This window comes from Rhododendron vialii, chromosome 10a (assembly GCF_030253575.1).
Source record: "Rhododendron vialii isolate Sample 1 chromosome 10a, ASM3025357v1".
NCBI classification, from domain to species: Eukaryota; Viridiplantae; Streptophyta; class Magnoliopsida; order Ericales; family Ericaceae; genus Rhododendron; species Rhododendron vialii.
The window spans coordinates 33,882,084-33,898,013 of NC_080566.1; the positions used below are offsets into that span (position 1 = coordinate 33,882,084).

Below are 15,930 nucleotides of genomic sequence, written 5' to 3' on the forward strand. Positions count from 1 at the left end.
TCTCCTATGTTTGTCTCTTATATATGTATGTTTATATGTATACATATTAGGGTCCCTACATATTAATTAGTGTTTGACCAGAAATTGATGTTGAAATGTTAACTTTTTCCTTTTTCCTTTTGAATTTGTCGACTCGTTTCCAAACAAGGCTCCAACAAATTTTGCAGGAGTAATGTTCTTTACTGCTTCATTACTTTTTACCCCTTTTGTGGTCCCCTTGTTGCACTCACTGACCCTTTTGTATTTTTTTTGTTGTATTGCGTTTGTTGCTATCACAGTTAATAATTGAAGATGGGGGATGATGGTAGGGTTCTACTGAATATAAGATTTGGGGGGAAATTTGTTGGACATCCTCCAAATAGCTACATTTATGGGGACATGTGTTATTCCAAAGTGGTCCCTTATGAATTCTCCTACGCAAGTTTATGTGAGATCCTTCAAGAAATAGGGTGTACCCCATGGGCTTCACTTATCTACTTAAGACCAGATCATACGATTCTGGATGGGTTATTTGAAGATAGTAATGATACAGACATGACAGAAATGTTTATTCTTTATGAGGGTGAGGCTAAGGAAATTGAGTTCTTCATTACCCATCCTGATGTTGAAGAGAGTGATGAGGAGGAACTTGGGTGGCATCAGTGGGAAGAACTTGGGGGGGAACGGGGGGAACAATTAGAAATTGGGGGGGAACGGGGGGAACTTGGGTGGGACAGATTTGGTAATGGAAACAATGGTGGTGACAGGGACAGTGATAGTGTACAAATGGATTATTTGGAGGAAGAACGGCCAAGTGTTGAGGCTGTGGAGGATAGAGGAAAATCAATCATAGTTGGTGAGGATGTGGAAAGTGGTGATAGTGATAGTGACTATGCCTGTAGTGGGTTAAGGGCCAGATTCATCATCATATGATGGTGATGGTGAAGAAATATATGATTTCGAGGAAAGAGGACCAAGTGTTAAGGCTGTGAAAGATATAGGAAAATCAGTCATAGTTGGTGAGGATGTGGAAAGAGAGTGTGGTAGTGACAGTAATGATGACATCGGGAGTATTATCAGTTCATCAGATGGTGAGGAGGTAAAAAGCAAAAGGAAAGGGAAAAAGAAGGTTAAATTCCCAGAGTTCAATGAAGAAAGGGATATGAAAAATCCCAAACTGGTGCACGGCATGTTGTTTCCTAATGTTAGGGTTTTTAGATCATTCTTGAAGGAGTTTCATCTTAGGAATGGAAGTGAATACAAGTATATTAAAAATGAATCTAAGAAGGTAACAGTGAAGTGCAAAGATGAGGATGAAGAACATCCTTGTAAATGGAGACTTCATGCTTCTAGGGTGGGTGAAACAACAACTTTTCAAATTAAGAAAATTAATGGGGTACATACTTGTCCTAGAATATACCACAACCAGTGGGCATCTGCTGACTGGTTGGCCAAGAAGTATGTGGACCAGGTAAATGAAGACCCAAATTGGAATGTGAAAGCCATGCAAAGTGATGTTAGAAGAAAATGGATGTTGGATGTTACGGAAATACAAATATATAAGGCTAAGAGAAAGGCTCTACATATGGTGGAAGGGGAATATGGGGAACAATACTATAGATTGTGGGACTATTTTGAGATGATAAGAAAGAAGAATCCTAGGAGTTGTGCAAAAATTTCTGTTGACAGACCAATTCAAGCTGGTAATCCTATTTTTCTGAGGATGTTTGTTTTGTTTAATGCTCAGGCCAAGGGTTTTGTAGGCAACTGTAGGCCCATCATTGGTTTGGATGATTGCTTCTTGAAAGGTCCATATTGGGGGCAGTTAATGCATGTTGTTAGGAGGGATGGGAACAATCAAATGTACCCTATTGCAATGGCTGTTGTGGAATTAGAATAAAAGACTCGTTGGACTTGGTTTCTAGAACTTCTGACAGATGTGATTGGGACTCCTCAATATAAAAGATGGATTTTTATTTCAGACAGACAAAAGGCAAGTGTAGTAGTTTTGTTTAATTTACTTTCAAAATATTGACAGCCAATTATTCTGTTATATACACTTTTAATGTCATGTTATTATGCAGGGACTTACATAGGCTATGGATTTGTTGTTCCCTGGTGTGGAGCACATATTCTGCATCAGGCACTACTATGCCAACTTCCAAAAAGAACACAAAGGCAAAAAGTTGAAGGACCTTATGTGGGGGGCAGTAAGTGCATGCACTTTGCTTGAGTTCCAAAAGAAGATGAGGGAGCTAAAGGCAATTTCAGTGAAGGCACATGAGTGGTTGTTGAAAGTACTACCCAAATATTGGGCAAGATATTTTTACGGTCCAAGGGCTAAGACCAATAGGATGGTCAACAACTTGAGTGAGTCCTTTAACAATGCCATCAAACAGGTAAGAGACAAACCCATTCTTTCAATGATGGAAGGCCTGAAAAGGTACATTATGTAGAGGTATGTAGAGAGGGCCAAATTTGGTACCACATTTAAATCTAAAATATGCCCTTCCATTTGCAAGAAGTTGGACATTGAGAAGGATAATGCAATGGAATATGCTGTCATTTATTGTGCTACACAGAAGTTTGAAATTAGCTCACCTTTCAAGTCTTGGATAATAGACATTGGGTTGAGGACTTGCAGTTATAGAAAATGGGATGTGATAGGAATACCATGTAGGCATGCTTGTGCAGCCATTAGAAAGGATAGATCCAAACCTGAGGATTTCATTTCGCATTACTTCTTGACTGAAACTTTTAGGTAGAGTTATGCATATCTGATAAACCTAATCCCAGATAAATCCATGTGGATCCAAATAGAATATGATGACATAATGCCTCCACCATATAGGAGGAGGACTGGCAGACCTAAAAAATCAAGAAGGAAATGTGAAGATGAGTTAACTGCAACAATTGATAGAATCAGGGTGAATGTGGCCAAGTGCAGGAAATGTAACCAACCTGGACACAATGCTAGGACATGCAATACTGAGGTTGGTCAATCTTCTACAACTGCAGATGTTGTGGAGGCCAATTCCTCACAGGTAATTGTTTAGTTATGCACATATGTTTACTTATTCACATAAGTTGTTATGTCATTGTACAATTGCATATTTACAAACCTTCTTTTTTTTGTTGGACTTGTTTTGTTGTGTTTTGTTATTTATTTATAGGCATTAGGAGTTGTGATAAGATCAAGAGCTTCTGGAACTGGCATTGGTACAACTACTGTTGATAGAGGACTCTAAGTTTCAACTGATGGAGGAGTAGTGGCTAGAGGTTTGGAAATGACAGGTGGTGATAGAGGGATGACAAGAGGGAGGGGAGTGCTAGATGCTGGTAGAGGGATGACGAGAGGGAGGGGAGTGATGGATGCTGGTAGACGAATGACAAGATGGAGTGGACTACTAGGTGGTGGTAGAGGGATGGCAAGAGCGAGTGGACTGCTAGGTGGTGGTAGAGGGATGGCAAGAGGTAGGGGAATGGCTAGAGGTGGAAGATCAGGTTTTGGAAGAGGAGGTAAAATTTCACTGATACAACATGTTTTTTTGTTTTTTCTTTACAAAGTATTGTGTAGTGATACCAGGTCTGTGGTGAAATATTTTGTAACAGGTGGTGCAACAAGTGATGGGAGAGGATTTGCAAGAGTTGGAAGGGGAATTGCAAGAGGAGGTATGAATTATACATTGCTATATATATATTTTACCCTTTTATGTTTAACTTAAGTATGTTGTAACACTTGTGAATGTAGAAGTTTGAACTGATGTTGGGAATTGAAATATTCTGTAGAAACTAATAGAACAATTGGAGGTTCAAAAGGTGGTCCAAGTGGTGGTTCAATAGGTGGTGCAACTGGTGGTTCAATAGGTGCTGCAACTAGTGGACCGATAGGTGATGCAAGTACTGTATCAAAAGGTATATACATTGTCAGTTACATTTGGATTAGTTGGATTACTCAGAACTTTAATTTCTAAAGTGAATAATTAGTCACTATAATTATGGCAGGTAGTGGAACAAAAACCATGTTTAAGCATGGGAAATTGATTACATGGAAGAGTGCAGCAGGTGGTGGAAATGACTGGAAAATTGCCAAAATTGGAGATGGTGTTGTCTCATCTAAAGTCACCATGGGACCCACTAAGGGATTAACTCAATAGATGTATTTACTACCATAGGTTTTGTGCAGGCATATGGTTGTCCACTGTTTTGTTTTTTGGATGTGAGCAATTGGCAAATGGTGTATAGATGAAGGCACAAATGCCTTTGAAATGACTGTGTTTTGTCCACTGTTTTTGTTTTTTGGGATGTGGACAATATGCAGTCATTACTAAATTACGTTATGAATTTGTGGACATGTATGACTTACGACTTTATTATGAATTTGGAAGGGACCTTTCGGAAGGTGCAAGACAAGTCATTTGGGTTTGTAATTTAAGTAGGAGAATTTGAACTACTGGACAGTTTATGGTCTCCAAATGTAATAACTTTATTATGGTTTAGTTAATGTAATCCCATGTAATGGCTTATTGTTTATTATTTGGGATTGTTTTCTGTATCCAGGTTATTGCTTTGGCCAATTTTTTTGCCCAGTTTTTGGCCTAATCTTTGTCTTCATTTTTCCCAGGTTTAGATTGCCTTTTTTTTTTTCAAATCTACCGACTCAATGCAAATTACTACCCATTACAAAATAAAATAACCATTACTACCATATTACCATTTCAAGTACCATTACTAAGAGGAGTTACAAGTATCATACTTAGGTACATTTTCCAAAAAGATGCAACATTTTCTAAAACCAAATACTTAATAAACTACAAGTTAAGGTAATGCTAACATCTTGTTCTTCAACATTCCTTTACCCCCCAAACAAACAACAATCCCTATGCCAACAAAAAGTACTACCATTGCAATCAACACATTCATCAGTTTTTTACCATACTCAACCTCCTCCTTCAACCTCTTCCTCAAGCCCACATTATTTGCTTCCACCTCTTCCACCTTCACCCTCAACTACACATGTTTGCTTCCACTTCTTCCATCTTCACCCTCAAATCCTCCATCTCCATCTCCACCCTCAAATACTCCATCTCCAATTCATTCCAATCTTCCTTGATCTTGTATTGTTCCATTTTCAGTGCAAAACCATCCTCCATCTCCTTCATATTTTTGTTCATGCAATTCATCTTCATTAGAAACCATTCCTCCCTCTCTTTCAGCTCTGCAATTTTGGCCCTCAAATCAACATTTTCCTTTTGCAAATTATCGTTCTTTTTCACCATCCAGTTCCTAAAATCCTTCCCTCTCTCACATGTGGGCGGGTCAACCCAGTCAAAGAACTTACAAGCTTCATCATCCTAAAAACCAAAAAATCACATTTTTATCCAATAAATTAAATACGAGTCAAAAAAATTATGACGAAAATTATCATATCATAAAAATTAAGTAAAATACAAGTCTAAAAACCAAACACAAGTATTTATATCCCTTAATAAATTAACATTTACAGGTTAAGGGTTATGAGAATGAGAAAGTAGAAATAGGGAGGAACATATAGTCAGTCACCCTAAAAACTCAAAATCAAAAATTTAAATCTAAATTTATTAGGAAAAATTCAAATTTAAATCTAAATCTATTGGCTACGAATCAAATGGGAAACAAAATTAGAGGGAGATGAGACCGAATTTAAATACCTTCTTGTAGTTCACACATCCTAGGAATCTCCTACCCACATTTGGTTCAGTTAGGGCTGTTCTTAGTGGAGCCCTAACTCCACAACCACATAGAACATTGTGTTCTAGTTTGCTTCATGAGTTAGGGGGGGTGCTCGAACTTGATGCAGACATTAAGGAAGAGAGAGTGAGAGGGAGATGAGGGAGGGGACGTGCTAGAGGAGTGCAATGGTGGTGTTGTGGTGTTGGCGCTGGGTGGGTGGTGGGTGTGGTGGGGTGTTGAGCTAGGTGGGTGGGTGGTGGTGGGAGGTGGAATATAAGGACAAATAGAAATAGGGTTGGGGAAGAAATAGGGTTCACGTTTTGGGGGGGAAAATGAAATAGAAATGGGGGGAAATTAGGGTTCATGTTTAGGAAATAGAAATAATAGGAATAGGTATGGGAGGAGCAAAATTGGGACATTTTCTCACATTTTCAAAAAAACTAGGGCAAATTTCTAACAATTTTGGACGGAAACCTGACGGAAGGGGTCTATGGGACAAAAAAACTTTTCTCAGGGGGCTGTCCGTAGGCAAAATTCTATTAGGGGGCGAGCGAGACAAACGGGAATAGTTCGAGGGGTGTCTCGGTATTTTACCCTAAAATAAAAGAAATCCTAACTTGAAACGTGCTTCTATTGTGTGAGATGAAAAATAAATAGAAAAATATCAACTAATCAAATACCAGCGAATAACTTTTATTAAAAATATAAATTAAAACTAATTACCAGAATGTGAGTAATTGAACTAAGCTTCGAAACTTGAAAGGAAAAGAAACTCAAAAGAAAAACTCTTGGAACAAAAGTGACTGTCGTTCTTCAATTTCATCCGTGGAAAAATCCCGTCATTCGTCCGTCTATTTTTCCTTTTTTTAAAGGCTTCTTTAAAGGCTGCCGAAGTTAGTAAGGTAATTTGTTTTTATAGGGATTGAAAAGTTTAATCACACATAGACCTTGGAGTTCATGAAATAATAAACTAATAATCCATCTTTATACACTTTGTATTTAGACCCCAAGTTTCTTGTATCTTTTGCTTTAATCCAAAATCTTGAACAACGAGCTCGAACAACCTATAAACAACAAAAGAACAAAATAAATATCAATTAACAAAAATAAATGAATAACAAATGTAGTTTGGAGGGCCAATATATATATATATATATATATATATATATATATATATATATATATATATTGGCACTTATCAGTGAGCGATGACGCTCAGTAGCCAAAACCCATCCGAAACCCATAACTTTCAAGCAACAAAATATATAATTTGAAATGCAATGAAATAACATAAGAAGAGGAGAAGCAATTATTTCTATTTCTATTCTTCAACCTATGTGAAATCTCAGATCTTATTCACAGATCTGCTCCAACCTTTAACCACTAAGCTATGGCCATGCCATGAGTCAACTCCCTCCTTGTGCCCCGATGGAAGGCCCCATGTTATCTACTTAAGAGAATATATACCCCTTGCTCTAACACAAAGAGAACAAACACGGTAAATTACACCCCTTGCTCTACACCACTCCGTGCGCTTCAATCCCATTTCTCAAAAGTTAATCATAGCCAAGCCATACTCAGGGTTCTGTAACCTTGGTAATCAAATCCAAATCCATCATCGTGACCACCCATCTAGGTGTCTACCGGGACTCGACTCCAGAGCCTAGACTCAACCTGGCTATGGGGCGTCAAGCACGTCTCACCATCATCTCACCCATTTTATTTTTCCATTTATCCTATTATCACGTCTAATATGTTAGATCTGCACGTCGCAACCAACCCCAGGAACCTATTTGTCCAAACTATCAGTACAACAACATATCACGCAGTCCAACATTTTTACGAAACATGCTAACAGGCTAACCATAATTAATTTTACGATAATAACAAATCATACGATAAACCACTCATGTGATAAAATTTATCATGACATAGAATCATGCGAATAAATTAATCATGCTAGTAAACTAACATCAAAACGAAACCATTTAACTTACGGGCTTGTAATATATTTTTCTTATTCGCTAGGGGTTATTTATAAGTTATTCAAACATGGAGGCTAAACCGTAGCTAAACAAGATTTCAAATTTCCAGTGTCCATCATTTTTCGGGGAAAAACAGTGGGCTTCGGCCAAAATCGATTTAAAACGTCGGGTTCGAATACAAACACACCGAACTTTAAAACCAACATATAAACGTGATATATACTTAAGGAGGTGAGTTTCAAACTACCTCTCGTTCGGCGAAACGATTTATGGAGGGATTTCGGTGGCAGCTCGGAGCGGCGGTGGAGCTCGGTGGTGACGGTGCTACGGTTGTGGTGACGATGGACGGCAGCTGGGGTTTCCGTGATGGCGGTGTCCGGCAGCTGGTGACCTCGGTGGTGGTGGCGAGAGGTACTGGCGGCTGATCTCTCTCTCTGCCGAGTGTGTGTGCTGGGAACAAAAGAAGTAAAAAGGGTGAAGGGATATTAAAAGGGTTTTGCATTTTTGTATGGAAGGTATTAACTCATGAACAAACATGAGTTGTTTAATGGTGAGGGAATTTAGGAGGAAAAGAAGGGATTTGTCTCCTTCCTCTCTGCCGAAAAATGAAGGATGAAGATGGTTTGGGTTTGGTCCGGTGCAACACATGCACACACTAGGGAAATCACTCGCCAGGCCCGTCCACATACAAATGATTACGGAATAAAATTTGGTGTGACGACATAAATAGTTTTTCGCATTAGATAAACTAACGAAAAAATAATATTTTTGTTTTGTTAATAATTATTATTTATTAAAAATATTGGGTTTTTACATGCCTTGTTCTTTTCATTTTATTTTTTGGTATACTTCTTATGATAATAAAAAATTACGATGCCAATTGACAAAAAAGAGTGGATTGATTCAATTAAAAAAATACTACTACTTCTCATGATAAGTTTGATTTTCTTACCCTAATCATGGAGTCAAGTTCTGTTGTTTATTTGCAAGCGTAAAGAACACAAAAGAAAGAAACAATGGCAAATCACTTACGCAGAGACGGGGCTAGCTTGGGGTGTATGGGGGCCATGGTTCCGGCATTGTTTCAATTTTTTTTTTAAATTAATATTAATTTTTTTTTTCAAGAACATCTAGATATTGTATTTTAGACAAATTCTCTAAAAATGTGCTCATTTTAGGTCACAAAACTCAATTTCTCTCTCTGCGTCACGATCTCCCATAAATTTTTTCTTCAATTTTTAATCTCATTCCTCATTTTATCTCTCTCCACTTACTACCCGGAAAATCTCCCTTAAAACCTCAACCAAACAAACTACTCCCTCCGTCCCTTTTTTTGTGTCCAGTATTCCATTTTGGGCTGTCCCTTAATAAGTGCACATTTTGTAAAGTTAGGGGGGTAAAAGTTGGTGTATTGTCTATTTTGTCCCTAAAAGTAGATTTTATTTTGAAAAGTTATTGAGTAAAAGTGTAATGATGATGGGTAAGGAAGGAAAGTGGAGGAAAAAGTTGATGTGAAAGGTGTAATGATGATGTCTTTTTAATAAGTTGGAGTTACGAAGCAGAACACTTAAAAAGGGACGGAGGGAGTATTAGATTTCCGAACCTTGAAATTTTAAAATCTTGTTCTTCATAGTTCGGCTTCCGCATTTGCAAAATCCTGATTCCGTCCCTGCACTTAGGAACAGACAGTTGATTAAAGAAAAACTACCACCTTTATACTATATCTTTTAAATTGTTACGAATAACCTTTTGAGCTTATCTTGATATTGTGAACAAATGCAAATTCTCCACCTGCCTCCACCTACTTCTGAGTTTACACAAGTCCATGGCAAGGTTAAATCATTTTCTTTTTTCTTTTCTATTAACGGGATGTCCAAACCAGCTTCTGCGGACGCGACACCGTTTTAAAAAGAACAAAATATATAGTTGATAAGGAAGCTTTACTTAATTATGGCATGCATTTGGACATATCAATTGCATATATAATACTTGAAACAACAAAAAAATATCAAATTAAGGTGAAAATTTTAGTTGAGGCCCAAAGCTTAAACTGGATTACGTACGTAATTGATTAATTTGATTTCAGAGTTATCTATATCTGATTTATTTTTTTAGCTCAAGCCCAAGCTTAAAAACATTTGAATGATTTGATTTTAGACAAGGTTAAATAAATCCAATAAAAAATAAGAAAATGGTCTACATTACTATTCAATTTTTGTCAAGTCAGTTGTTACGTAAGACATTAGGAAACCCATCTGTCGTTTCTCAGCCTTCGCAATAGGAAATCAAATGCATCATGAAAATTGGACATGATCACCCCACCACCACCCCACCCACCCACCCCCCGCTCTTTGCACGCGCGCTCATGGGTCCCATTTATTTTACTCGAGATCATCTATACTGAAATTTTCGTGTATTCCATGTATTAAGTGATTTTCAGTCGCAGGATCGTGCTTTGAAAATCCGATCTTGTGGCTGAAAAATACTTGGTACATGGTTACACTATTTATAATTTCGGTACAGAGAACCTGTGGTGCGCATTTGTTTCAGTGCCGTCCAAGAAACTTGACTATGACAAAATTTTGTATTATTCTCACACGTACGATTATGATAGTAAGACAAACCTTATAAATATTTCAAGATTGATGTCTTGCCCATCAAGTAGTTTCTCATTCATTAGCCCTATGACCTTTTTAGTGAGTCGTCAATTTTGAATGTTTTGCATTCTGTAGTGTGAACAAATTTTCCCACCCTCCTTAGAGGTGTATGTTATATTCTATTTACATGTCGTAGAAGAAAACATTAGGTGTGTTCAAGAAAACCGTTCGAACCGTAAAATCGATCCGGACCGAACCGTTCTATTTGGTCCGGTTCTGCGGTTCTACAGTCAAGTTATGGTTTCAAAAAAATAAAAATCGTTAATTTTGGTTTGGTTATTGGTTCTCAAATAATGAACCGTGGTTAAAACCAAACCAGACCGTTTAAAACTAAGATAAGTATAGATATACAAATGTGTGTGTAGTTAAATATGCATTTGAATTTGGTAGGTTAATCTTTTCCTTGCTAAGCTTAATTTATTTAGAAATGAAATTTCATTTTCTTCTTTTTTTTCCTATTCCAGCAGATTATCTTCCTATTTCTTTAATTTTATGAGTTCATATTTTGTGAATAAGTATTTGGATGCTTATTGAATAGAACTGGAACCGAACCAAAACCAGACCGGTCTTGCAGTTTGGTTTTGGTTAGGTTTCATGCGTATATTGGTTAGGTTCTGGTTTCCAATTTTCTAGAACCATTTGAAATGGTCCGGTTATTGGTTTTCTGGAGAGCCGGATCAATCCGAACCATGTACACCCCTAGAAAACATGGGGCGGCTCCACTAGGGTTTTAGAGGATTCGCTTGAACTCCTTGAGCTTAAAAATTAGACTAAAATTATGTATATTTTTGCGTATAATTTGATACTTCTTTTTTATTTTTGGCACTGAATCAATCATTCAAAGTGGGTAAATGAAAATTTTCGAAAATTTGTGAGTAACTAGATCATAGCTCAAAAAAATAAAATAAATTTTTTGCTCGATAAGTCTCAAGCAAAGTAATAATATAATTATCTTATATAGTGTTTTGTATTCAAAATTTTTTGTATACATTTTTGTCCCAGCTGAGTTAAAATTCTGCGGCCGCCACTGGAAGAAAATCAACTAAGGTAACTGTTTAGCGGAATCCTAGACCTAAAATAACGGGTTGTCCCAAGTGTAGGGTTGGGACCGACGTAGCACAATATCCGATAAGACCGGAGTCGAAACCACAAAGACGGTGATGTGTGCTGACTCAAAAACTCGAGTTGCTGCAAATTAAACTGGTTCTTAGGTAGCCACCCCTTGTAGATTGATGCTAAGATTAACTAAAACTAGAAATTGTTCGGTCTTTTTTTCAAATAATTAAAAGGAAGGCACGGTTGTAGAGTTCATAGCACTCGCAACCGTCCCAAACTCATCTGCACTAATCAGTGTTCTTTAAAACGTTTGATTTTAGACTGAAAAATATACCTCGCAAGATGCGAACTCTGATGGTTGTCGTTGACCCATATGCAACGGAGAATGAGTTTTGGACTCCCATTCCCCTGTTCCCATGGGCTCCCACAATGCCCAAGTTCGTCTACAAAAAGCATTTTACCAATCTAAAATTGTCTTTTTCATTGTTTGAAAATAGGAGCAGTATCCGAACTGGTCACGGCGTGCTAATCGCCCCACGACCCTACTTATACGACTACTCACTCATTATTAAGAAAGAAACGCAGGAAACCTTAGATTGAAACATGCCTCTATTGCTTGAAAAAAAAAAAAACAAACGAGAGATTTATACTAAACGAATATCAACGAACAATTTTAATTAAGAATGTAAATTAATACGATTTATCGGAAGGTGTGTTCTTGAACAAAACTTTATAAACTTCAAAAGAAACGAGCTCTAAAGAAAAACACCATAAGAAAAGCTGCTACAATAAAGATCGAACCGTACAAACGAAGTTTAGAGAGGTATTTATACCAAATCCCCAAAATCTAGAATTAAAAACGTTAAAAACTATAATTTTTTTGGCTGTTGCCACTGGTATCGATACAACTAAGAGCTGTATCAATACAGGTTTCTCTTCACTGCCTCTAATTAGATCTGTATCGATACAGCTCTCCGATACAGCTGAGAGCTGTATCGATACTGCCTCCCTTAGCGGCCAAACTCAAGCATCGCATGCATTCTTGGCACCTGACGCTCCAACGACGTCACACAATGCCTCACGCTTCCGCCTCGACTTCCTACGATAACGTCCAAACCGGCCTCAAGGCTTCGCAATCCAATCTTGGCGTAAAATCTGCCTTATTCCTGCAAAACTTAACAAAAACCCAAAAACAAGACAAAGCACGGCAACAAGTGGAAAATGAGACAAAACATGCCTCTAACGCGCTAATTTGCCCTACTTAGACACTCATATCTATGATATTACGCGCCTATCTGTAACAGTGTAAACTCACACAAATAACAAGAAAAAGAATAGTCCAAGTTATAGAAAAGGCAGTGCAAAAATCACTAACCTTCTTGAACTTAGAAATACATTTGAGCCGTATTGATCATATAGTCTAATATCTATATAATATGGAGTGGCAATTTTTAAATTCTCCATATTTTGGACCCTCGAATTTGTATATATTTTTTCTATGGCTAAGATTTACGGGTAGTAAGATTAGAAATATATTTGAAAAAAATGAATGTTTAGAAGAAGGATGAAAGAAAAACTAAAATTGATATTTTTTAATCTTATTTTGAATCCTTATTTTTGAATTTTTCTTACTTTCCTAACAGTTATCAGTAAAAAATGATTGTCGTGATCTAGGGTTGTCTCTCTCTCCCTCACATGTTAATTCTTAAAATGGATTCCAATTTTGAATTCAAAACTATTTTCTTTCTCACCCACATTTAGCTCTCTCTCTCTCTCTCTCTCTCTCTCTCTCTCTCTCTCTCTCTCTCTCTCTCTCTCTCTCTCTCTCTCTCTCTCTCTCTCTCTATATATATATATATATATATATATATATATATATATATACATAAAGTCAGGTTCCGGTGAGAGATTCTGCATTTTATTAAAATGCGGGACTCCCCTTCCCGATTGAATTTCGATGATCGGAGCCGCTCAAAGTGATCAGAACATGATTTTAAGGGTCTTTGTGAGAAATCAGCAAAAAAAATAACCAAGAAGGGCTTCATCCGAGCAGTTTTCATTGAACGGTTCAAAAAAACTGCTCGAATGAAGCCCTTCCCGGTCATTTTTTTTGCTGATTTCTCGCGGGAACCCTTAAAATCACATTCTGCACACATTGAACGGTTCGGATTTTCAAAATTTGATCGGAAAATGAAAGTCTCACATTTTAACAAAGTGAGGGATCCCTCACTTGATCCGTGGTGTGTGTGTGTGTGTGTGTGTGTGTGTGTATATATATATATATATATATATATATATATATATATATATCCCCTGTCATTTTTTTAAATGCGTTTATACTCTTTGACTTGTGATTGGTGAAGATTGTATAGGTTTGACTTGTGATTGGTGAAAATTGCATAAGGTACATTGAATCAATACACTCTTTGAAAATAATGAATCAGTTCCGCTAATAGTTGCCCGAGGGGCAATGGTTTGGGTGCAATAAATACACCTATCCATAGGACTTTGGGTTGGTGTTGTGCAATGAAATGCACAGCACCGTGCTACGCATTTTCAAGCTGTCGAATCGTGAATCCAACAGCTCGGATCTTATCTAAGCAACTAACGATCAAGAGTTTTTCATTGCTGAAATAAAATCCGAACCGTTGAATGCACGATCCGATGACTCGTAGGTGTGTAGTACGGTGCTGCGCATACACCTATAAGGCACCATCCCCAAATTCCTATCCATATGAATTGTGTTGATGGGACCTCACAAAACATTAATTTTCACTACTATTTCCCATTTTCTATACTAGTTATAAGTGCTTATCCTTTTAAAAAGGAACAGGGTGGGTGAGATCATAATAACAAGTACTGTACACTTTCGGATTCTCTTTTTTTTTTTTTTTTTTTCTTTTTAAGACTACAATACACACATTTTGTTTGAATGTGTATCATATGTATCCCCAAAATGTTATGAATTATAAAGAAAATATTACAAATCGTATTGCTAAAAAGTTACGAATCGATCGTATAAAGGTTACGAGATACACCAAAGTGTTATGAATCATAATGAAAATGTTACGAATCGTACTACTTAAAAGTTATGAATTCTAGAACAAAAGTTACGAAACATGCTAAAATGTTATGAATGAACCATAAATAGGTGCATATGGTACACTATTTTAAGAGGTGTGTATTGTAGGGTTTCCCCTTTTTTTTCCACTTTCCAATGAACACATGAAAATAAGAATGGGCAACAGATTGAAATGGCAACACTATCTCTGCTACAGTATCATTTATGGCCAAATGAACAATTTTATTAAATCGAAACAAAAAACCAGAAACATAAACAATATTTTTTCGTAATATTAAAATCCAACAATTTTAATAGCAACCCATAAGTCTCATCAATTAGACAATTCGATCAAGTTTTGATTGTTGTTCAATTGAGTTGATTTTTAAAAGATAAATTAAAAAATACTTTTCAAATTAATAAATGATTTTAATTATTTGTGTAGAATTTCGGAGTGGGCCCCACTCACCATCTGTGCACATATTGTCTCTAGCCAGAGTTTTTTTTTTTTTTTGGTTTGGTTGATTTTTTTTTTTTTTTTTGAAGCTTGTAATTTGCTTGATTGTCCGGGTACAATTTGTTTAGTTTGAAAGCGGGGCATATAAATAGGTTGGTTGGTAAGCTCTAATGAAGGAAATGTTTAAAAGGGAAAAGAAAATGGCGGGCAGTATATAGTAGTATTATTATCTCCCATTTTTGATCGATTTTAGTTTTCTCATTTTAAATATAGATGAAGATGAACAATCAATGATCATTTCTGTCATTCAAAAAATTGTTGACTTCTTTCGATGAAATGGTTTGTTTTCTCTCAATGTCATTAATTATATGTGTTGACTCCCATATAATGTTATGTGTTTTATTTTTTTTGGAATTTCACAACATAGAAACCCACATATAACTTTATATGTTCTACTTTATTAAATTGGTCCACGCAGCGGCCTCCCTAACTTGCTCTGATAACCATATATGTTTATAATAGAGTTCAGCTCTTCACAAATAACCATATTTTTTAGTTAAAGTGGCATGATGTCATTTGGTTATTATTTGTGCAATTTTTCAAGGGGTAAAGAATATTAAGTTATCTATGAAGTCGACTGTGAAAAAGGCGACAATGGGAAATGAGTTACGATATCTCTTTTTTTATATTTGGAGTTAGAATTGACAAGATCTCATGTCACACCTCAAAATGAGAACTGACCGGCCATAACCACAAGATTAAAACTCGTAGAACATGCAGCCTAAAAAGAAATTTTATAAAAACTCCCAAGTAAAGATCCACCAAACAGTCAATCATTTTTTTTTTTATTCAGAACATCCCCAACCAATAAATTCCACAAAAAGAATGGGGCACAAGCGTCCCATGAACCAAATAATATCCAATAATAAAAGAATTCAGATGTCTGACAAAATGTTTCAATGCGGAAGCGATGAAATAAAACACTAAGCTAAGATGAGACATCCTAAGAAGGTCAACAAACGA

The 15,930-nt window shown here is 36.6% G+C and overlaps 2 protein-coding genes across 2 annotated transcripts; one reads left to right on the top strand and one right to left on the bottom strand.

The window, feature by feature from the left end:
* The first annotated feature begins 3,266 nt into the window (after positions 1-3,266).
* LOC131303152 (glycine-rich protein 23-like) lies at positions 3,267-4,581 on the top strand. Its single transcript, XM_058329944.1, has 6 exons — positions 3,267-3,498; positions 3,592-3,651; positions 3,769-3,894; positions 3,985-4,083; positions 4,301-4,401; positions 4,540-4,581. Exons 1-6 carry the CDS (start codon positions 3,267-3,269, stop codon positions 4,579-4,581), a joined length of 660 nt encoding a protein of 219 aa, XP_058185927.1.
* A 2,033-nt stretch (positions 4,582-6,614) lies between these two features.
* On the bottom strand, positions 6,615-8,187 carry LOC131302382 (uncharacterized). Its single transcript, XM_058328959.1, has 2 exons — positions 7,924-8,187; positions 6,615-6,755 (listed from the first exon to the last, which is right to left on the bottom strand). Exons 1-2 carry the CDS (start codon positions 8,176-8,178, stop codon positions 6,627-6,629), a joined length of 384 nt encoding a protein of 127 aa, XP_058184942.1. The 5' UTR covers positions 8,179-8,187; the 3' UTR covers positions 6,615-6,626.
* Positions 8,188-15,930: the final 7,743 nt, after the last annotated feature.